Source organism: Podarcis pityusensis, assembly GCF_964106645.2.
Source record: "Podarcis pityusensis genome assembly, chromosome: 6".
Lineage (NCBI taxonomy): Eukaryota > Metazoa > Chordata > Lepidosauria > Squamata > Lacertidae > Podarcis > Podarcis pityusensis.
The window spans coordinates 31,168,626-31,191,508 of record NC_138030.1 but is presented as its reverse complement, the minus strand read 5'-3'; the positions used below and the strand labels follow the sequence as shown (position 1 = coordinate 31,191,508).

The 22,883-nt window shown below is 42.5% G+C and overlaps 2 protein-coding genes and 1 long non-coding RNA gene across 3 annotated transcripts in view; 2 read left to right on the top strand and 1 right to left on the bottom strand.

Moving 5' to 3' along the window:
- Positions 1-1,386: 1,386 nt before the first annotated feature.
- FAM83C (family with sequence similarity 83 member C) lies at positions 1,387-16,009 on the bottom strand. Its single transcript, XM_081010408.1, has 5 exons — positions 15,104-16,009; positions 9,143-9,310; positions 7,111-7,235; positions 2,845-3,932; positions 1,387-2,586 (listed from the first exon to the last, which is right to left on the bottom strand). The coding sequence occupies exons 1-4, from the start codon at positions 15,650-15,652 to the stop codon at positions 3,065-3,067; spliced, it is 1,710 nt and encodes a 569-aa protein (XP_080866534.1). The 5' UTR covers positions 15,653-16,009; the 3' UTR covers positions 1,387-2,586; positions 2,845-3,064.
- On the top strand, positions 9,327-12,604 carry LOC308479647. Its single transcript, XR_013987772.1, has 2 exons — positions 9,327-10,670; positions 11,941-12,604. It is a non-coding gene; the product is annotated as an uncharacterized lncRNA (long non-coding RNA).
- A 49-nt stretch (positions 16,010-16,058) lies between the features above and the next one.
- The window catches only part of CEP250 (centrosomal protein 250), a 129,324-nt gene continuing 122,499 nt past the window's right edge, over positions 16,059-22,883 (top strand). The window contains exon 1 of the mRNA XM_081010403.1: positions 16,059-16,127. The gene's annotated coding sequence lies outside the window, so the exon portion shown is untranslated. The remainder of the gene's footprint in view (positions 16,128-22,883) is intronic.

Below are 22,883 nucleotides of genomic sequence, written 5' to 3'. Positions count from 1 at the left end.
GGTGTTGCACTCAGTAAGACACCCAGTCCCTATAATCTAGTGGTTCTTGCAGGGGCACAATGCACTAGATGTTAATTCGTTAGCATTATTTCTGATGTCTAAAAGTTGGAACAGCTGAGAACTGTAGCACCTTTGCTTCCCCAGAGCCTCCTGCATCTGCTAGCAGCAGCCCAGTAGCAAAGCCTCGACTTCAAAGGGAGAAACATCTGGCTGTTTCAGCATCTGTTTTCAAGCCAGAAGGTTAAGCAGCAGAGAAGTTACTGGTATCATGGGCCAGGAGTCAGCTTTGCCTGCTGAACAGCCTGAAAGGGGAGAAGGTGGAGTGACTCCACTTGCAGCTGATCAGCTTTCAAGGATACAGAGGAGAAGGCACTGATAAGAAACAGCTGGCTTCAGCCTTCTTAAGCAGAGCATCCAGCTGCAGTCAGTAGTGCCTGGCCCTACTTTGCTGCTCCTGTTCACCTTGATCCTTGATCATTGGATTCCCTGGCCCCTGGACCATTTGACCACATGGATTGCTGTTCACCTGACCCTAGGACTGGACCTGACTTTGGACGATGACCCTGCCTGCAGGCAAGTAAACCGTTGAGACTCTTCTGGTTCACTGGTCTCCCATTCCATTGAGCTCTGCACGTTGTTGCTCAGTATGAGACTGTGACAGTTGGAACATTTGAAAACTGTAAGGAAAATTATCCCATACATAAACCTTTATCCTACTCTAGTAACTCCTACTCTAGTGATGGCCCAGTTTGCACATCACTTTAAGCCATATTTAAATTATCATTTAAAAGTGAATGCACAGTGTGCTGCTGTACAGGCAGAAAATCATGGCTGCTCCACTCCTCTGCTGTTGCACCCTTCCAAAAATCTCTCCCATCAAGCCCAGAAAACTTTGCTGAACTAGTGCAGCTCTCAAGCAGCACATCCAGTCTTGATTTTGAGAAATAACAGGCATCGGTGGTGACAGCCTGCTTCTCTCTACTAAGTAAGGGTTCAAGTTAGTCAAAGCTAAATGTGTGTCACTGATTTCAGATTGGTAAGCATGCAATTAATCCTCCCACTGAAATCAGGGGAACTTCCAAGTGCGTAACTTTGGACTGTGACCTAATTCTGTTCCATTGACTCAGGTGGAATGAGGTATTCTAGGATTGTGTAAACCCTTTATTAAAATCTGGTTGACCACCTATTTGGGATAAATACAACATGTGTTCATGTAATTAAACACACACACACACACACACACACACACACACAGAGCACAGTCTCAAGGAATTCAGAATTCAGGTTGTATAGGCTGCTGTTCAGGACATTTCCAGGCATCTGCATCAAACTTTGGAAAGGCTTCTTGTATATGTGACACCAGTGCTCAGTACTCAGAGGCCCAACTTGTGCAACACAAAAGTGTTTATTAAACACAAAGAGTCAATAATTATAGCCCTTCCCATGCTATCTTTCATCACAGGGTTCACAGGCTATTTTTCAGAGATACAATCAAAGCAAACCAATGTATTCTCGGTGTTTTCTTCCTGCAAGAGCAGATTTATTTATTTTTACAGGAGCAAAACCTATGACTGACAAGGCACTGGGATTTATACAGTAGCTTTGCATAATTTCATATGACTAATCCCCCTACCACTAAGCATTTTTCATATTATCTGCTGCTTCATCCATTATAATTAATAGCTTTATGCAGGGCTGGCCCAAAACATTTTGGCACTTGAGGCAAACCTCAAAATGGCGCCTCCTTGCCACCATGGAAGAATGGCTGAGTGAAGATCTACATTGGGAACAAGGGGGGAAATAAAGACCTATATTGGAAATGAGTGGGAGGAGACCAGGAGCACCTTCTATTCACCAAGAGGGTGCTGCAGAGGTAGCAGTTCCAGCCTCCACAGAGTGCACCGTAGCTGTTGCAGCTACTGTGGCGGCGGCAGCGGGCAATGCATTAATTGGAGGCCAGATATTCTGCCCCTGTGGATCCTGCTGCCTGATCACCTTGCCTCATGCATGGGTCAGCCCTGACTCTGACATTTCTGGGGGAGAAGGAAAGAGAAGTGGGCAAGTAACAACTGGGAGTAGGTGGGAGCATAGCTTTTACTTTGGCTTCTGCTGATCTTTACAACTTTTACCTCTGTGAACTCTTCCCCTTGGTAGCAATGATTTCTCGCAGCTCTGACTAAGAGTTCTTCTGATTCCACTAACAAGCTGCACTGAAGTCTCTCTACCAGTATTTTAAAGTGGGTGGTTTGTGTGCCTCATGTTACTTTTTTATGGATTGATTACATTTTTATCCTGTTTTCCTCCACTGAGCTTGGGATGACATACAGGTCCACTCTACTCCCTCATTTACCCTTACAACAACCCTACATTTTGTTGAGAGATAGCAGTTGGTTCAAGATCCCCAATGAATCTCACCAAAGAGATTTCCTAGTCATGATTCAAAACTCTTAACTTCTACAAATGAGAGATTTAGTCAACCCCACCCATTATTTCAGGAGTCACTACTTATGCAATGGTGCAGAAGTACAGATTAACCATTTTTCCAGCTTTCAGAATATGCCATCCTTTATATTACTGTATTTTTTGCTCTATAAGACTCACTTTTTCCCTCCTAAAAAGTAAGGGGAAATGTGTGTGCGTCTTATGGAGCGAATGCAGGCTGCGCAGCTATCCCAGAAGCCAGAACAGCAAGAGGGATTTCTGCTTTCACTGCGCAGCGATCCCTCTTGCTGTTCTGGCTTCTGAGATTCAGAATATTTTTTTCTTGTTTTCCTCCTCCAAAAACTAGGTGCGTCTTGTGGTCTGGTGCGTCTTATAGAGCGAAAAATACAGTAATTCTAGCACCCTACAATATCAAGAGTTCATCCTATAGCTGTCACATAGCTATGGGTTTATATTTCTGGACTCCTTTTTAAGACTATTCAGGTTTTTTGTTTTTTAAAACTAAGTCTGATACACCCAACTATGAATGGGAGATTTGGGACTTCCATATTTTTGTATTATTACAGATATAATTAACCATTTGAATCAGGTCATATGTTTTTGCTAAAATGATAATACAAAATTACATCTCAAATCGACTGTGAACTAGCTTTGGTTTTGACTTGTTATAGTTGGTAATGAGATCCAATTTACTGTGACCAAGAGTCATTCTTTTTTCATCCCTGTGTATTTTGCTGCTGTTTTTCGTTGGCACATCATCAGAGGAGCAATAGGAACTAGAATCCGTGGTCTTCGGCTCAAAATGTACTGATTTAGTAGGCTTGTTACTGAGATCTAGTCTGCTGTAGCCATGAGTTGCTGATTTTTCATCCTTCTGTATTTTGTTTACATCTTCCATAGCTTGAACAGTATAAGGGAACTTTTTGTTGACTTTCATTCCTATACTCTCAGGCAGAAGCTTCAAATCGTGCCCATTTCTTGTGTTGTTGCTTAGTATTGGTGAAGATGTTGACAGCAAAGATGTCTTAAGTCTTAGTAGATTAGGTGCATCATTTAATTTAGCTGATGCACTGCAGCTAGAGTCCAGCAGCTCCCTGGGCTGGTATTTCAAGTCATTAAGTCCCAGGAAGCCTGAAACATTCATTCTTGTTTCACCGGGAGTCCATTCTTTAATTTCACAGTGTGCATTAGAAGTTGTCAGGTCTAGATATGGTGATCTCCTTATGCTTACTACGCTTGAATTTGAGAGGCTAGTTGAGGGGCTTGTGGTCTCGCTCTCATTCATTTGAATACGCTTAGAAACTGGCTCAAGTTTCTGCAACAATCTGTGGGGAGAGGTTGTGGATTTTTCAGCTTTGGGGATACTGAGTTTGTTCACAGATCTAGACTCGGCATATATGCATCGGAACTCTCTGTCAAAGTCCTCAACAATTTTTCCTTTGAAGTGTGTCACCAGGCCAGTGTGGACTTGACTGCACAGCCACGTAAAACTGAAAAGGAAAGGATTCAGAGACCCTGTGAATCATCAACATACCAAATAACTCTGATTTCAAATAGTTATCTATTTGGATACTATGGAAATGCATTGGACAGGATAGTTAGCTGAACACATCAGTATTATTTCAGTGCATGAAAATAATGGGTGGAGCAGTTTGAGGAGCAGTGATTCAGGATGAGTTCACAAGCATTAGGTTTGTTGGGCAATAATTGAAGCTATTACCTGAATATGCCAAGCTATTATATTTCATGGTTGTTATAAGATCCTAGTAACAGATATGGGGGAAAAGCTGGTAGGTTTGTTTGTTGTTGTCATATATTCAGTATGTCAAAGAAAAAGACCTTGCGGGCCATTCCATCCACACCAGTATTCCCTAAATTTGCCTTTGATTTGCTCCCCAGTCTACAGTGTAAGGAAATATCATTGGCCCTACCACTTGGCAACTCCAGGTGGTGCTGTGTTGGCAGCACATGTTACAGAGGTGACTGTTCAGAAATGGAAATCGAAGCAAAAATGGGGTGTTTGCTGCAGAATGTGAATAATCCTTTACAAGGGTTTAGCCCTGGACTTTATTTTCAATATTAAGGGCCAGCTCTGGGATATGAAAAAGTAATGGGTGTTCCTGAACATGTGTAAAGCACTTTCTGCTCAAGATGAGTTACTGGAGCTAATCTCCATATATATTGGTTTAAAATTTAGTTTAGAGGACAAGGTGTCTAGGGAGGCTTGACCTCCATCTTCCTCCGATAGGTTTGCTCCAGGTCTGTGTGCCATTGGGGTTACAGTGGAAATCATCAGCTTACGATATGGCATTCTTGCAGTGGCAGCACCCTGTCAGAGAAGCTCACTCCATCTCCGCTCTGATTATCTTTCAGATTCTGAGCTTGGGACTCTTGAGTTTTTTGGTTCACTGTTCCCGTTGGTTGTTTCCTGCTGCTGAATCGAATTAGTTATCAGTGTTCTGCTATGATTTACAGTTTACAGTACAGTGGTGCCCCGCAAGACGAATGCCTCGCAAGACGGAAAACCCGCTAGACGAAAGGGTTTTCCGTTTTGGAGGTGCTTCGCAAAACGAATTTTCTATGTGCTTGCTTCGCAAGACGAAAATGTCTTGCGAGTTCCTGCGGGTTTTTTTTCCTTTCCCCCCCCTTTTTCCCAAGCCGCTAAACCGCTTATCAGCTGATGGCTAAGCCGCTTAACAGCTGATGCTAAGCCGCTTATCAGCTGATCGTTAAGCTGCTTATCAGCTGATCGTTAAGCCGCTTATCAGCTGATCGTTAAGCCGCTTATCAGCTTATCGTTAAGCCGCTTATCAGCTGATCGTTAAGCCGCTTATCAGCTGATCCACTAAGCCCGCTAAGCCGCTAATACAGTACTGTAGCACTAATCCGCTAATGGGCTTGCTTCGCAAGACGAAAAAACCCGCAAGACGAAGAGACTCGCGGAACGGATTCATTTCGTCTTGCGAGTCACCACTGTATTTTATCATGTTCTTATTTTTGTTCTTATGTACTGTTGTGGTATGCATTTTTAATTTTTTTGTTAGCCACTTTCCAGAACTTTTTATATTGAAAGGTCTAAAAATATTGAAACAAATAAAGAAACCGTTTCTTTTAGAGATTTCCCACTGGCCTGGCATTGTGGGCAAACAAGGGAAGGACAACATGTGAATAATCCCATGAGTATTGTTGGGGTGAGGGGCTAGTGCAGGGGTCAGCAAACTTTTTCAGCAGAGGGCCGGTCCACTGTCCCTCAGGTCTTGTGGGGGGACTGGACTATTTTTTTTGGGGGGGGGGTAGATGAACAAATTCCTATGCCCCACAAATAACCCAGAGATGTGTTTTAAATAAAAGCACACATTCTACTCATGTAAAAACACACTGATTCCTGGACCGGATTTAGAAGACGATTGGGCTGGATCCGGCCCCTGGGCCTTAGTTTGCCTACCTATGGGGTAGTGGATCCAGGACCTGATGCGAGGCAGGAATAGATTAGTAGCATCAGTTGCTCCCTCTTCTAACTGGGGATCATTGAAGTGCAAGGAGGAGGGTTAGTGAACCAAGAGCCCCAAAAGAGCAGCACTGGAGGGTGGAGCTTCTGGACCCTTAATAATGATGTAGAAGAAGGGATTTCAGGAGTTGTAGGTTTTCATCTCTGGATGACAAGCTGTAATTGCTAAAACATCCTCTTCTACATAAATATTAAAGGTACAGGAGACTTGTCCCGTTTTGTCTGGTTTATTTGAAATGTGGAAATGGGTAAATGGATTCTGAGTAGAATAGTTGAAGTGCAACTAATCCCAGCAACTCAGGAATCCAGTGGGTGGGGTTTTAATACTGCATCAGTGGTGTCTTGTTCTGGTGCAATAAATTACCCTGTTCCTAAATGCCCTTGACAATTAACAAGTCTGACTGCCAACTTATTATAAACTTCCACACCCAAGTATCCCTTCCTATTAAAAGCCATTAAGAAAAAAATGCCATTTTGGAATGCATGCATTGTAGTTCTTTGAGATGGCTTCATGATATGGGAACATTCCACTGGGTTCCCAGGCTTCCTGTAAGTTAAAATGAGAGGGCAAGGGAAAGGCACCTATTAAAGTGTTGATGAATCTGTCTGGGTGGAAAGGAGTGAGTTGTATCAGTCAAGGAAGTCATCTTGGCTGCAGTTAAAACAAGACAGGGCTGTTTCCTCCTGAAGGCAAAGCCAAGGGATTGGCATGTGTGGCAGGGTAATTGAGGCATGCAGATAAAAAGGAAGCTGCACTTACTGATGAGGAAATACAGATGCTATAGCATCAGCAAGGAAAGGGACAAGATCAATGAGTGGACAGTCAACTTGTGAAAGTTATCTCTTTTATATAAATGTTTGTGTCAGTGTCATATTATCTCTATTTACTTGGAAGAAGATTAGGGAGATCCATGTTCAACCACAATGTCTGGGTCAGTCATGCTCTCAACACAATCTGTTTCCATGGAAGAACTGCCCTGCAAAATTCTGTGAAGTGTGAATTTCAAAGGATTGGCTGTGTTTTGGTTCTCATATACCCCACTGCCAAATTGCATGAACGAAGTAGCAAGCATATCAATCCTATTCACAGGGTCTAAAATAGCACAGGTTCTAAAGAAAGAGGTGGCCATATCTTACATGCATTGTTCATGATATCTCACCTGTAGGTCCCTGCAAGGACTTCTTCGCCATCTATCAACACAAATTTCTCAAGTGCTTGTCCTGTAAGCTTCTTGCCAGCTTTGCTGTAGTATGTGTCTCCACTCACACAGCGTATGCGCATATTCTGAAAAGGGAACAAGGCACAGTAGAGATCAAAGGGAGCAAAGACAAATGTCCCGTCTTTTCTGTGCTGAACTTACATATGTATGCAGTGTGTATAAATTAATATGAAACTTGGAATTTGCCATTGCAATATATATATCTACATCAACAGTGTGTTTGAATTTAAGGGAATGTTTCTTTAAAAAATCTCATGTACCTGTTTCCTTACCCCATTAAGATTAACAGCACAATTATATACAGTAAATGTCAACTTGGAAGTAGGGCTCAGTGAGTTCATTGGGGCTTAATCCCAGATGAGGATGCATAGTTGTAGTTTAAATATATATCTCAAAATATAATAACTGCTGCAGATATGAAAGACCAGGAGCTGTTTTGCCTCATGTTTTGAGGCAAAATACTCTAAAATTATAAAATACTGGAAACCGGTTGTGGGGCCTCTATCATTTGACTCATTTCAAATCCTGTTTAGATATTTGAAAGCTATAGTAGCTGTAGACATAACTCTTTATCAATAAATGTGCAATACGTTCGAACAGCCAAAATTGCAGTAACCCAAAAGTGGCAGAAAAGAAAAACCTCTATGATACAGAATGGTTATTAAGAGTGTAGGATCTGGCTCATATTGACTAATATAATATAGGTTAAATAATGTAGACAAGCAGGCTATTTGATTATTAGAAAATGAAAATACAGTGGTGCCCCGCAAGACGAATGCCTCGCAAGACGAAAAACTCGCTAGATGAAAGGGTTTTCCGTTTTTTGAGTCGTTCCGCAAGACGAATTTCCCTATGGGCTTGCTTCGCAAGATGAAACGTCTTGCGAGTTTGTTTCCTTTTTCTTAAAGCTGCTAAGCTGCTAAGCCGCTAAGCCGCTAATAGCCGTGCTTCGCAAGACGAAAAAACCGCAAGACGAAGAGACTCGCGGAACGGATTAATTTCGTCTTGCGAGGCACCACTGTAGAATGCTTTTGAACTGGATGAACTTGGTCTGATCCACCAAGGCAGAACGTATATTTTAATTCCTGAAGAAAGTGCTTTGAAGAAGAACATAGTTTCAGAAGACAAAGGGCACAATTAGACATGATACCAGCAGGCCCATAAGTTTAAATTCATGTTTGTCCCAATTGTATTTAAAATACTTTAAATTGTATTGCTCCCTCAGGCAGTTTTCTTTTCAGTTGAGTTATCATACCAGAAATGAGCATAGATGGAAGAAAAGGGATGTGTGTGTGATTCACTCTCTGGCCCCATGTGCTTCAAGCACGAGCTTTCCATAAATCCGTCTTTATATGTGATCAAGGCAGACCTGGGCATATAAACAAATGTTTCTGTTGCCATCCTATCTAGTTTCACCCAAAATGGATGGATGGAAATATTTGGGTGAAGACGTCACAGTGTGTCACTGAGCCTGATGCATGGTATGTGACTTAGCCCTGATAATTGTCACTCTCTCTGCTCTTGGGGTGTTCAGCTGCTCCTGAGTGGTAGAAATGACATGTGAAGCCTCCTCTGCCAAAGCACAACCTCTGCTTTAAAGGCTGCACTTGTCCTGTTTGCTTTTCTGTCTGTCATCCAGCTGAACAAACATTCAGCAACACATTGTACTTCTTCACCTACATTGTAAGGAGGCAGGGATCAAAATTCAATTTTCTTTTTTAAGTGACAGTATAGCAAAACTGCAAACTGATATTGGTGTTATACAAGTTTAACTGTTATGTCTTCCAAAAAAGCCTGGGGTTTAGGTCTGGTGAGGATGCTAAGAATTGTTAGAGCTCTCTAGCCCCCACCCCCTCTCACAGCACTATAATGACAGGCATATAACTGTCCTCCCCCTTTAATGTCCATATATTTTCTCACAGGTTGTTTTAACTTAGTAGTACTATACTAGCAAAACTAACTAGAAACGTACTGGGAAGTCATCCATAGTGAGATCCATTTTATTGCACATTTCTGCAAAGTGCCTCAAGTTCTTTTCATCAAGGATCAGGTAAACCGGAACACGCCGTCTGCTTGATGCCTCCATCAGGTCACTGAGGATCTCCATGTCTGTGAAGAGATCCATCATAATCGCAATCACCTGCACAGATGGGGGTGAAAGTGATAGGAGACATGTTAAAAAATACCAGCAGTAGATCTGTACTATTAAAAATTATTTTCAAAACATAGCAACGAGTTCCAGTATCTCTATAAGTGATTTAGTTTGCTTTGGGAAAATGGAAGAGCAAGAGTACTTTGCAGATAAAGAGTACTTTGGCACAGAGATTCTTCTGGCCCTCTATCCTAGGCTGCTCCTACACTAGCTCTTTTGTATGGAATATCGGTCCTTTGGTAACTCACTTTTTATGGAGAGTCTATGCAATATCGCTGACAAATGGTACATCTTAGTGTTCTCCCTGCTGTTCACTCATGGTGGTTTTTTCCCCTTCTAGATTTGACTTAGCAGTGTTGTTGTTTGCAATAAATACCATTGCAGCACCAGTCTTTCAGATAATCCTGGGATTTATGTATTAGCCGAACAGTGAGCATTAGAAAGCATTTTGACTAAGTGTAATTTCCAGACACACTTCAAGGGAAGCCCCATGTAGAACACATTGTGGTGATATGACTGAGGCATGTGTCACTGTGGCTAGATCTGCCTTCTCAGCTTGAGCAAAGGCACTCCTAGCCACAGCAGCTGCCTGGATAGCCAGGTGTAATGCTAGGCCAGGAGCTACAAGCCTGGTGCTTCAGGTAGAGGTCATCCCCATCACAACAGGTCATATTTCTGTTCCCAGATCACCTTATCTACTAACCAGCATTACTGCTATCTTGGCTGCATTAGAATCACAGAATAAGAATTGTAGTGTTGGAAGCCACACCCAGGAATTTCCATGTTTGGCATTCTAACTTTTATTTATTATAAGAATTATGGCTGCCTTGCACCCACAAAACTCTGGTACCCCAACACATAGCAGTATACAATGCAGCCACATAGCAGCCACATTAAGCAATTGTTTCTCTACAGTTTTCAGTGCATTTCCTCAACACTCCTTATAGTAGAAAGTTCAGGGCTTGTTTGTTTTGCAAGCGGGTTTGGTGTGCAATCTGAATTTGTCAGTATGCAATTGAATCCCGCCCACAGAATGGTGGCAATCTGGAAATGCCCCAAGGCTTAATTGTGGAGGGAGTTTCATAACTCAGTTTGGCAGGCCAGGACCTGAAGGGAATCCTGTACTTTGAAGTTCTTCTCATATCAAATAGATGGATTAATCAAAAGTATTTGTATGCTGCCTTTCATGCAAATATATCCCAGACTGGTTCCTAATAGTAAATTACAATAAAATGCAATTACTTAATGAAATACCAGGGTGGGGGTGGAGCCAACAACAACTCCATAAATAAAAACCACCCCACAAATTAACCACAACTTTAAAACAAATTCAGGGAGGATAATGGAAGTCTCAATTACAGTGTTTCATTTTTTTAAAAATAATATTTATTGATAATTTCAAAATTACAAAAAAAAGAACAAATAAAAAACAACACTACAATACAAAAAAAGAAAACAATAAAAAAGAGAGAAAAGCACAAAATATGAAAACCAATACAACAAAAGAAAGTAAAAAAGAAGAAAAAAGAAAAAAACCCACAAATCCCAAATTGCATATCCATAATTTCCATTTGCTTGTTTCATTGACCTCCTCACACCTCCGTTTTTGTGTTCTAGTTTAGTAATTATTTCAGCAAATTCTTTCCATCTTTCTCAATTTTTGTTATAAAATTTATCTTAACAATTTAACCTAATAAAACTCAACAAATCCTTACCATCTTTCCCCATTATTCTGTTATTCAAATTACCTTAATTTATTTAACCTTATCTTACCCCTAAGTGCCTTAAGACTTAAATCTTAAATTTCAGATATACATAACTCCTGATATCATTTCTGCTAGAGTCGTATAGTTTCATTCCCACATTTTCCCTAATATTCATTAGCTGATTCTAAAATAAAAAATTTCCATTATATATTCTCTTCCAATCATCATCCAGCGTCTCTTCTTCCTGGTCTCGGGTCATGTCAGTCCTTATTGTCCATTCCATCTAGTCCATCAACCTGGAAGCCTTATGTCCGAGGCCATTAAATCTCTTCCATGTCCCTTCTGCAAGTCGTCTTCATCTTGTTTGTGCTTGCCCTTTTCCTTGTCTTTTGTTGGTCTCTGTCTTAGTTTCTTTCCTTTCTCATTGAGGAGTAGGTCTCTGGGGGATTCCAACCCAAAATTGTCTCTATCACCCTTCATCCAGCTCACCCATTCCCCACAGTCCTCGATATAATCCAAAATGAATTTAAAATCAAATTTCAAGGTCTCTCCAAAACTAGGAACCTCCTCATCTCCAGACTCCCCTTGGCCCACTCCAGCTTCAATCTTCAATAACAGCGGAAAAAGTCAGCGCTCTCTGGCAATGGCTGTGCGGCTTCACTCCGTGAAAGTAGCAGTCAGTTCGTAGCACCGCGCTTCTCACCCCACTTCGCTCCGGAGCCCCTAGATGGGATTCCCCGCGAGTAGGGAGGCGCTTCTGGTGCCCTGCTGAACCCCACGTTCCCAGGCTTCCTCCGCCTGGGATTTCTAGCGGGTCCCCACCTTCGCCGCGGCGGGAAGACCCAGTTTTCACGGAGCCCGTTCCTCCGGTTGGAGGAACTCCGCCATTCACCAATGGCGCTGACCCGGAAGTCCACAATTACAGTGTTTCAAATATAACATCTTTTACCATAAGAGCGAAACCATCCATTTTATATACAGTGCCTGAGGGAATTAAAAATGCCTTAACCTGGCAACAGTATACTTTACATATGAAGTATTTCTGTTTCACCATGAGTATTAAATATTAAGTTAATAGAGTTAAATATTAGGAGATTGACCATAGCTCAATGATAGCGTGCACACAGGAGTTACAGCAGTGAAGGAGGAGTATGAGCTGAAAAGGCCCATTGTCTAACTCCCTTGTTATATTTGCTTTTGGCTACTGCATGTTGTTTAAGTATCATAGAATCTTAGAATTGTAGAGTTGGAAGGGACCCTGAGGATCATCTAGTCTAGTCCAACCCCCTGTAATGCAGCTGTCCCATATGGGGATAAAACCTGCAGCCTTGATGTTATCAGCACCATTTTCTAACCAGCTGAGCTAGCTAGAGCACAAGTGATCTTCACATATTTTTTGCATTTAGTTATATTTACAGTTTTGGAATGTGTTTCTTGTATGTTATTGTTTTTCTATGTTATTTTGAAATTGTTTTTGTAGTGTTTGAAATGCCTTCCCATTCCTTTGTTGTAAGTGCTTTGAGCATGTTTTTGTGTATGGAAAAATGGCATACAAATAAAATGAATGAGTGGCTTAGAGCAAGTGATATGTGGATTATATATGCATGCGTGTGCGCATGTGCATACATGCATTTGTAATCATGGGTTTGTAAGCGACCCTCGGAACTGTCCTGTCTCAGCTGCTTCAAATGCAAAAGTGTACAACGCATGCACAGTCTTAATCTGTGATATGCAAAGCTGCTATAAGAATTGAATAGAAATATTAATTTCTCAAGGTGTGTCTTTCCCACCACAATGATAGTGACATTTCCTCTCTTCTATTCAGTTCTTTAGCATCCATAGATCTGGCACCCCTGCCAACTAATGAGCTTAATTTCAGTGTCACACTCTTATTTCTGTAGGGGTTTTGTAATGACACCAATATTACAACATTCCAGTAAGCAGCTGAATTAACTGATCTCAACCATAAATGTCGATTAGCACTAAGTATTTGTACAAACTGGGAGTGCACTTAATCCTGCCACCCGTCATGTGTCCTTGCCACCTCTTCCTCAGGCAATACAGTCACACAGCTCTTGTCGGTTCTTATTATTGTTGGCATCTGAGACAATGGAGGAGTGCGCCTTTGGGGGTGAAGCCAAACCACACTGGAGACTTACAGCGCCTGCTGTGACTGTATGGATTGTTATATTCCTCCAGAGAATCATGGGAGTTGTGATTTGTTTAGCGCCTCCTCACAACTCTCAGTGCTTTTAACAAACTACAGTTTTTAGGATTCTTTGGGGAAAACCATGACTGTTAAAGTGGTAGTGTTTGGCGTGAATGTCATAGACGATTAAATGGAAATTAATTCTATTCAAATGAATAACAGATCTACATGTAAATGTATTTAGAAAACAAATCTATTCACAGATGTGTTGCAAGCTCTGTTAAGTACTTTCAGCAGTTACCAGAGCAAGCCCTGTAGACATCTTGACATAGCACACACATGCACAAACACTTTGGAATTACTCCTTTGAGAGAATAAACATCAAACATTTTACACTGAAGAGGAAAAACTACCATGGAGGCATGTTTTGAGGAAATATCCTAGAAAAGGAACTAGCAGGAACCTGGCATCCTATTCATGGTTCTTTCCTAGAAAAGCCACATGGACTGTGTTATAACATTTTCCACATACATTTCTTGACTGACTCATCCCAAAGAACTCTCCTGTCTTGAGATTCTGTTGGGCTACAGTTTAGGGATGGCCAAGAGGAGACTGCAGGGCCAGGTATGGTCCGGGAAGCCATTTTATTTGGTCCTTGGAGACCACACCAAATTTAATGATTGTATGATAACCATTTTCTCTACCGTTTCATGCTTTAGGGAAAACATTTTCAGAAGCTGGGAGAGATTATTTACGGTTTAATGTTGCTTCTGTTTTTGAGTTTTGCACGTAATAGCTGGGCCATGCATACACCCATCTGCTCCATGATGGCGAAGTTCTCGCTCCTAGGCTGCAAGGATGACTTTATACTAAAGAATAATAAAAGTGCATCTAATAATTTCTAAAGGTGTGCGGCAAAATATTATTCTTCCCCCAGAATTCTTATAATGGTGTTGAAAATATAGATTGGCCACTTCTGCAATAGCTAAATATGACATACTTCCCACTACAATACTGAGCAATCGAGCGTCAAAGCCTGTCATGTAACCCATCAGATAAAAAACTCATACAAGGCTAAAATACTAACACACACATAAACACACACGGAGTTGACATAATACATAAATAATTGTATCCAATGCTGTCCAAATCCAAACCAAAATCCCAACCATCTGGAGTAGAGGTGCTGTGTGGGAGACTGCTGGGCCCATGAAAGGAGGGAGAAGTTCAGATGTGGAAGTTGAAATCTGCTGCGTGAGCAGAGCAGTGGTGTTGGCTATAACCCAAAAATTCTAAGTAGGATATCATAAAAATGGGAGCAAACTACCAGGACTGGCCAAAGACAGTTTTCTGCCAGAGATGAAGGACAAAAGGGCACCCCACTCTTACTCCACATGCAGAAGGCAGCTGCATTTTACTACAATATTAGGAACAGGATGGTGTCCACCACCACACCTGGGACAGACTGTAGGGCACATGCAGCTTTGTTTGCCAACAGAAAAGTACAGAAATGGGGCTCAGAGGGAACAGGAGGGGGAACTGCTCACTTGAGGCAGTCAACTTACTCTTCCTAATGGTAGGACTAGCCTTGCAAACATATAAGTACAGTGGTACCTCAGGTTACATACGCTTCAGGTTACATATGCTTCAGGTTACAGACTCCACTAACCCAGAAATAGTACTTCAGGTTAAGAACTTTGCTTCAGGATGAGAACACAAATCGTGCTCCGGCGGCACGGCAGCAGCAGGAGGCCACATTAGCTAAAGTGGTGCTTCAGGTTAAGAACAGTTTCAGGTTAAGAACGGACCTCTGGAACGAATTACGTACTTAACCCGAGGTACCACTGTAATTCCAGTGCAACACCAGAACCCCAATGATCAGCCCCATCTTACCCTTTTGGATTATATATCAAATGCTCTACTTACTGTCTTGGCCTTGCCTATCAGAGACCGAAGTAATTCCTTTACATTGTGTGTCTTGTCCCTTTGGAAATACAAAGTGACTTCTGTTTGGCCAAATGATGAGACTGTGGGAACCTCTGGCCAACCGAGCTCCAGATCTGGGGGATCAATGTCTGACATAAATGGGAAGTATGTCCCAGATGTGACTCCAGAGAGGAGGGAAGCCCCGTCACCACTGTCTTCTCTCGTCAGCCCTGCCTCTCGTCTTTTAATTGGAGACCCTGTGATGCTTTGACTATGTTGGCTCATGTAATCCATATCTAACGTGGAAAGAAATGGCAGCTCCTTTTCCTTAGTAATGGCTTGCCGGTAGCCACCTTCTCCCTGTTCCAGGAAGGCATCCACAGCCAGCCTGGCCGTCTCGCTATGCTGCAATATTGAAGGGGTGATTTCCACCCTCCAGGGCTTTTTCAGATCATCCAAACGGCTTTTCAGTTGCCCTGTGGTCCCTTGGGAGCTCCCATAGCCCCTGTGGAGCCAGCTCATTGCCTCTGCTGTTGGGTAGCCAAACATGATAGTACTCAGAGTTGCTCCTCTTGAGAAAAATTCTGCTGCTTTTTCAGTCAGGAGTCCTCCTGTTTGCTGTTTGTGTTTTGCTGGGTTCTTCGACAATGTAGCTCACGACGACTCTCTAGCTCCTGAGGATCCGTATCCTTTATGCTCCTCAGCCTCTTCTAAACATCCATTCCTTCCAGGAAGAAGGAAACTTCTCTGGTTGTTCCAATTTGTCTGCTGAAGGAAGAAGTAGTTGCTGGAAATTTTGGTGTCCAGGGCCTGTTTCGATGTTGCCTTCCTCATGGAAATGTCAAGAAGGATTTCCCCATCTTTTCTGCAGTGGCTGCTTTTAGATACGCTTCCTCAAGCAGTGAGACTCAAATAAGTTCCCGCCCTAACTAACCGTGAACAAATTTCTCTGTTGCAGTCAAAACCCTGAAACCTGTTCAGGCAGTTCTCATGCCTCGAGAGGAATGCTGGGACCTGTTCTAAGGTCAGTGTGGATTTATGTGACTATAATAACTATACACAAATGAAAAAAGAATGTAGTAACACTGAGCCAGGCTCGAAATAGGAAGGAAGATGATAGTGCATTCTTTAGTGTACATTAGTATTCTTTTTTTCTTTTGGTGCTAATGGGTGCACACCTGTGCAATAAATTCTGCAAATTGCTGTAATTCAGGACAGGGCAGTGGTTGTTTAGGGTCTCCAGAGCACATATTTTCTTTGAAGTGCACCAGAAAAGTATTAGGCAAACTTATTTTTTCACAATGTTTTAATAACCATGATTTTTAGATTTAGGACAAGCGTAGTCAGCATTCTGACTATTTCTAGGTTATTTCATCTGAAGCTCTCCTCTGGAACTTATTCTGAGGGAAACTTGGAGGGTGATGTTGAGTGAGGGCCTTTTCGGCTGTGGCTCCTTGTCTCTGGAATGCTCTTCCCAGTGAGGTCTGTCTGGCTCCTTCACTGACATATTTTTGATGTTAGGTAAAGACTTAGCTTTTCCACTAGGCTTTTGACGGTCTGAGTCAATTTTGTTCTGGTGCTAGTGTGCTGCTAAAGCTTCCTGCAGCTGTTACGGGCTGCATGTGTGGTGTTTTTTAAAAAAGGAATTGTAGGTGTTCGCTTGAAAATTAAAAAGTTTGATATGACGTTTAAATGATATTATGAATTTATGTGTATTTTAAAAAATGTGAGCTTCTTGAATACATTTTAGGTAACAAGCAACTAATATGTCTAAACAATGTTGATAATATGGTGGTGGTGGGGATGCATAAGTAGCTTCTGCTATCACTTTCAGGGTCAGCCCAAGACATTTTGTTGCCTGAGGCAAAGGTCAAAATGATGCTGCTCCCCATTCAATGTACAGAAGCTCATTGAACTGGCAACTGAATCTTATTTCTGCACTGGCAATGGTATAGCCTCCTGGACTGCATCTGAGGCAGCAGGCCAGTTTAGGGGTCCCAGTGGAGGCCATGAGTCATACCCAGTGGCATCCTCCAGCTAAGAAGAGGTCACATTTGGTGGGCTTAAGAGAAACAGCCAGAGGGCTGCCATTGCTACTCTGCAGCACCTTCTGCCTGAGGCAGTTGCCTCTCTCTGCCTAATGGTAGGGCCAGCCTTGATCAATTTGTATTTGCTCATTGTTACATCATACTGTTCTCATGGGCTAATAATATTGATATATAAATAGCATACATTATGCATTATATGAAAATGCCCATAAGAGCAAGCATTGCCCCCAAGGATATTCAGTGTTCCTTACTTAGTAACAAACGTTTATGTTGTGAACTGCCCTGAGATCTACAGGTACAGGGCGGTATATAAAATTTAATAATAGTAATAATAGTAATAGAAATACAAAAAAGGAAGGGCAGAATATACACTGTGAAGTTGCACTGGTTTCAGTGAGAGAGTTGAATGTAGGCTTGTGTAGTTCCTATTGAAGTAAATGGAACTTTACTATACTTTTTTTGACTGGATCATTTCCTAAGGATCAGCCATGGCTGAATTCCGTGTGTGTGTGTGTGTGTGTTTATGTTTATTGCATCCTTCCCCAGATTGGTACCCTCCAGAAGTTTTGGACTATATCTCCAATCAACCCAAAGAGTGGCTGGGGAAACTCAGCCAGATGGGCGGGGTATAAATAATAAATTATTATTATTATAAATTATTATTATTAACCCCAGCCAGTATAGCTAATTGTCAGAGACGATGTGAATTATAGTTCAAAATATCCAGACAGCACCAAGTTGGAGAAGAAAACCTATTTGAAGTATTTTCTAGTCTTTAACTAATATTCCAGATACATTTTCTTATTAATAATAACAACCTAATTTTAAGGTTTGCAAAGCATACTGCCTTTGGATACGAGAGCAGCAATTAATCCTTGCTGCTGACTGTTAGAACTGACATATAGCTACTTAAAACTATTGCATTTTTATCAATGTTTCTGAACTGTGGGCATTACAAAAATATGGTAGTGCATGATTGCCGATTGTTACACAGATGACACCAAACTGGGAGGGGTGTCATCCAGAGGACAGGATCACACTTCAAAACGACCTTGACAGATTAGAGAACTGGGCCAAAACAAACAAGATGAATTTTAACAGGGAGAAATGTAAAGTATTGCACTTGGGCAAAAAAAATGAGAGGCACAAATACAAGATGGGTGACACCTGGCTTGAGAGCAGTACATGTGAAAAGGATCTAGGAGTCTTGGTTGACCACAAACTTGACATGAGCCAACTGTGTGACGCGGCAGCTAAAAAAGCCAATGCAATTCTGGGCTGCATCAATAGGAGTATAGCATCTAGATCAAGGGAAGTAATAGTGCCACTGTATTCTGCTCTGGTCAGACCTCACCTGGAGTACTGTGTCCAGTTCTGGGCACCACAGTTCAAGAAGGACACTGACAAACTGGAACGTGTCCAGAGGAGGGCAACCAAAATGGTCAAAGGCCTGGAAACGATGCCTTAGGAGGAACGGCTAAGGGAGCTGGGCATGTTTAGCCTGGAGAAGAGGAGGTTAAGGGGTGATATGATAGCCATGTTCAAATATATAAAAGGATGTCACATAGAGGAGGGAGAAAGGTTGTTTTCTGCTGCTCCAGAGAAGCGGACACGGAGCAATGGATCCAAACTACAAGAAAGAAGATTCCACCTAAACATTAGGAAGAACTTCCTGACAGTAAGAGCTGTTTGACAGTGGAATTTGCTGCCAAGGAGTGTGGTGGAGTCTCCTTCTTTGGAGGTCTTTAAGCAGAGGCTTGACAACCATATGTCAGGAGTGCTCTGATGGTGTTTCCTGCTTGGCAGGGGGTTGGACTCGATAACCCTTGTGGTCTCTTCCAACTCTATGATTCTATGATTCTACATGTAGAAATGTTCATTTTTCAACGGTGACGTCTGGAATCAGAGTAACCCAAGTGTACTTTGGCTTACAAAGCTTTCTGTTTTCCTGCTTCCTCCTTTGTCCTTTGTCCCGCTTTCCCCCAAAGCTACTCCTAAAGGCCAACAACACTCTGGGATGTGATGCAATGGTTTCAGTGGGGGTCGAAATCTGGGCAGCAGGGAGGCAGGGCTGAAGTGTCTTCCCTTCACTCAATGAGCTCTTTGGACCCCAGACACTGATTTGCTTTAGCAGTTTGCATTCATTTTAATAAGAACATGAGATGAGCCTGCTGGATCAAGCCAGTTGGCCATCTCATCCAGCATCTTCTCCTCCTAGTGGCCCAGCAGATGCCTGTGGGAAGCCCACAAGCTGGATTCAACCAGAAGAGCACTCTCCCCTCCTGTGGGTTCCAGCACCTGGTACACAGAAGCATTGCTGTGGAAGCAGAGCAGATCCATCATGGCTAGTAGCTATTGATAGCCCTCTTCTACATGAATTTGGAAGACCATCACATTTAAATACTGTTTCTGAGCACAAGCTTCTGCCTCTTTCTCCTCCTCTGTTGCCACCACAGGCACTGTACTCATCATAAAGGGGGCTGGAGCTGCAAAATTACTAATGGTGTCCTGGTGATGTGACCTAGCCTAAAAAAGGGAAGCCATATCTAGAGGCATGTTTGCCAGGTGCTACTTTGGTCAGGATGGCTTTTGTTAGAGGAAACATCATTTTAATTTCTAAGCCTTCCAAGTCCACCCAGCTTATGGTCAAACAAGCATGAAATTTGGAGATCTATGATTAGATTCTTCCATTACTATGATGATGATAGCAACACTGGTGTGGCAATGGGGGTGCAATCTTGTTGGGGTTGTGGTGCTGGAGCAGAGAACCCTTTCTTCCATTTTGCTCTTGGCGTGAGGCCAAGCTTGTGAGCTGAATCAGCCTTGCTCTTCACCCAAGGAGAGATAGAGGCAGTAGGAAGGAACAGTTGCAGGGTAGGGTGATGTGGAGAGCTTTGTTGCCATTCTGCAAGCAAGAGGAGAGGTCAGATCCAGCCCTGCTCACTTCAACACAGCAACAGTGTCAGGGATAGCAATAACTCTGTCTTCTTCCTAGGGCCATTTTCCCCTATCCAGTGTTCAACAACCTTAGGTCCCCAGATGTTGTTGGGACTACAACTCCCATCAACCATTACTGGCTAAACTGGGTGGAAGTTATGAGAGTTGTGGTCCAACAATAGCCAAGGACCCAAAGTTTAAGAACACTGCCCTAATGAAGGTAATTGAGCAATTGATGGAAGCAGGCTTGAAGAGTAAGTAGATCCTGGCTTTGCTTGTGAGTCTGGCAGGTATAAGAAGAGATGAAGGCAGAGAGAAAGAGAAAGCAAGCAAGCATACACCAATGTAGCAGCTTGGAGCTTCCCCATTGAATCGATGCTAGATAAATAGATATGCATGCAGTTGTGAGTTGCAATATTAAAATATTGCAAAATCCCTAATGAGAGGAAGAGAGTCCCAGCCATGAAGGAGACATGCACTGTTCACAACATATTGTTGTTAGACATTTTTGCAAACATCTGGGTGTGTATAGTTACAGCCCTGGTGGCATATTCGAAAACAGTATTAATGAGGATAATAATAGTAATTAGAAATAATAGGCAGTATTATCTACTGCCCTGCCGTCACTGCTCTGCAGTGATACTCTTGGGGTGGTCTTGACCAAGTTTAGCTATGATTCCTGCATTGTAGGGGTTTGGACTAGATGACCCTTGGGGTCCCTATGATTCTATGTGATAAAAAATTCTGTGATAAAACTTAGGAGGAAGTACATGGTGGCTAACTCCATGGGATGTCTTTTCTAACGTTGGACCTATATCAAATCCCTACAATAGCCTACCTTGCAGGATTGTTGAAACCATGCACAGAAAGACTGTACAGCACCATCAAATTAAAAGTACAAAAAAACCCCAAATAAATTAATCTATTTATATGGTTTCCGGTTATGATAAAGCCCTTTCTACTGGAACTTTCTAAACAAAAACTCAGTCACACCCTCTGATTCATTTGGAAAAGTGCTGCTGTGTGAAATTAGTATCTGCCTGTCATCCTGGCAAGCATGCAGTGACTATTTATTTTTCAACTACCTTCTCGGTAGTAATTGCGACATCAACTTTCCCCCCAACCAATTCCTGTTCCAGGAAGCTTTGAGGCTATTTTATCACAAAAGAAAACATTTTTGTAGCCAAACAGTGGGATAGAAATCTAAATAACAATAAACGTTTGAGGAAAAACATAACTACATATTCACATATCGGAACCCTAAACTTAAAAGGAAACATTCGTCTAAAGTGAACCGACATGGGAGCACAGTTGAGTGTACTGTCCACTGACTGCTGTAGGAAATGGAACAGGCTTGCTTCAAAGACATGTTGCAACAGACACCTTTCAGTTATAGATTGCAATTGTTTGCACAGGAGGAGGTATGATGCATATAGAGCTCTTAATGTGCCAGCTGTTTCATGATCTCCATTTTACATGCCTTCACAGTGAACCTCTTCCTCTATTCTAATGAGATTAAATCATAGAGCCTTATCTAGATATCTAAGCAAATTCATGACTATGCTAGGATTTGCCCCCGGGTGTTGCAGAACCACCTGCGGTTAGTGTGTTGGACTCAAGCTGGAAAGACTAAAGTTCAAGTCCCCCACTTGGTTATGAAGGGCCCAGCCTTTTCAACTCCAAACCCCTGTCCAGGCCATCAGAGCCTTGTGCTAAACCACTCTTGGTAAGGGAGGAGGACAACATGCATTTGCCTCAAAAGTGTGGTCCTCCCTGGATCTAGCCTGTCTCTAATATTCCCTTCTGGATCCAGTGGGTGGTGGCTGACAGCTGCAGGTACACCTGGAGAAAATAGGTTATCTAGATATATTCAACTTTCAGGCCTGATTTTGGCACCAATGCAGCCTTGGTCACCCTGACTGATGTCCTTTCTTGGGAGAAAAGAGGACTGTGACCCTTCTTGACCACTCAGGAATTTTGACATTATTGACCATGGTGATCTTCTGGAGGGACTCAGGGAGGTGGAAACTGGAAGCACTACATTAAAGTGGTTTTACTCCTACCTGCTGAGTTGCTGCCTACTGTTGCTTGGCCCCATGGCTTTTGAGCTGTGGGGTCCTGCAAGGGTCCATTATGTGCATTATGTATATGAAAATGTTGAGAACTGTCACCCAGGGATTTGGAGCCTGGTTCCATCAGTATTCTGATGACATGCAGTTCTCTCTCTCCTCCCCCCCATTCCATGACAAGCAGGAGAGGCTGTGATGGCTGGATGGGGGTCAATAAACTGAGGCTGAATCCTGACAAGGAGGTCTGTGGGTCTGGAAATTAGGCACTGCACTCCCCCTGAAAGAACAGGTTTGTAGTCCATGACTACTTCTGGATTCCAACCTGTCACAGGAGTCTCAAGCGGCTTCTGTGGCTAGGAGTCCTAGCCCAGCTTAGGTTGGTTCATCAGCTATGGCCAGTCCTGGATTGTGTTAGCCTGGCTTCAGTGGTCCAGGCTTTGGTGACCTCCCACCTGGACTACTGTAATGTGCTCTACATAGTGCTATCCTTGAAGACAGTATGGAGGTTTCAGCTAGTGCAGAATGTGGCTGCCAGGTTGGCACAGCTCAATGGGACCATTGTCTTTAGAGCAGTGCACTGACTACCAATGAGCTACCATGCCCAATTCAAGGTGTTAGTATGAGCAAATAAAGCCCTAAATGGCTTGGGACCCAACACCAGCCATCTTGGCTCCTATACTTAGCAGGGGAGACCCTGTTGGTGATTACCTGTGAGAGGGCCTTTTT

Bases quoted from the DNA above. Each gene is read 5' to 3' on its own strand.
- FAM83C (XM_081010408.1), bottom strand. From the start codon at position 15,652: ATGTTTGGCTACCCAACAGCAGAGGCAATGAGCTGGCTCCACAGGGGC. The intron at 9,311-15,103 runs GTAAGTAGAGCA...CCATCTGTGCAG, and splicing joins TGATAGGCAAGGCCAAGACA to GTGATTGCGATTATGATGGA. The intron at 7,236-9,142 runs GTACGTTTCTAG...TTCCCTTTTCAG, and splicing joins TCACTATGGATGACTTCCCA to AATATGCGCATACGCTGTGT.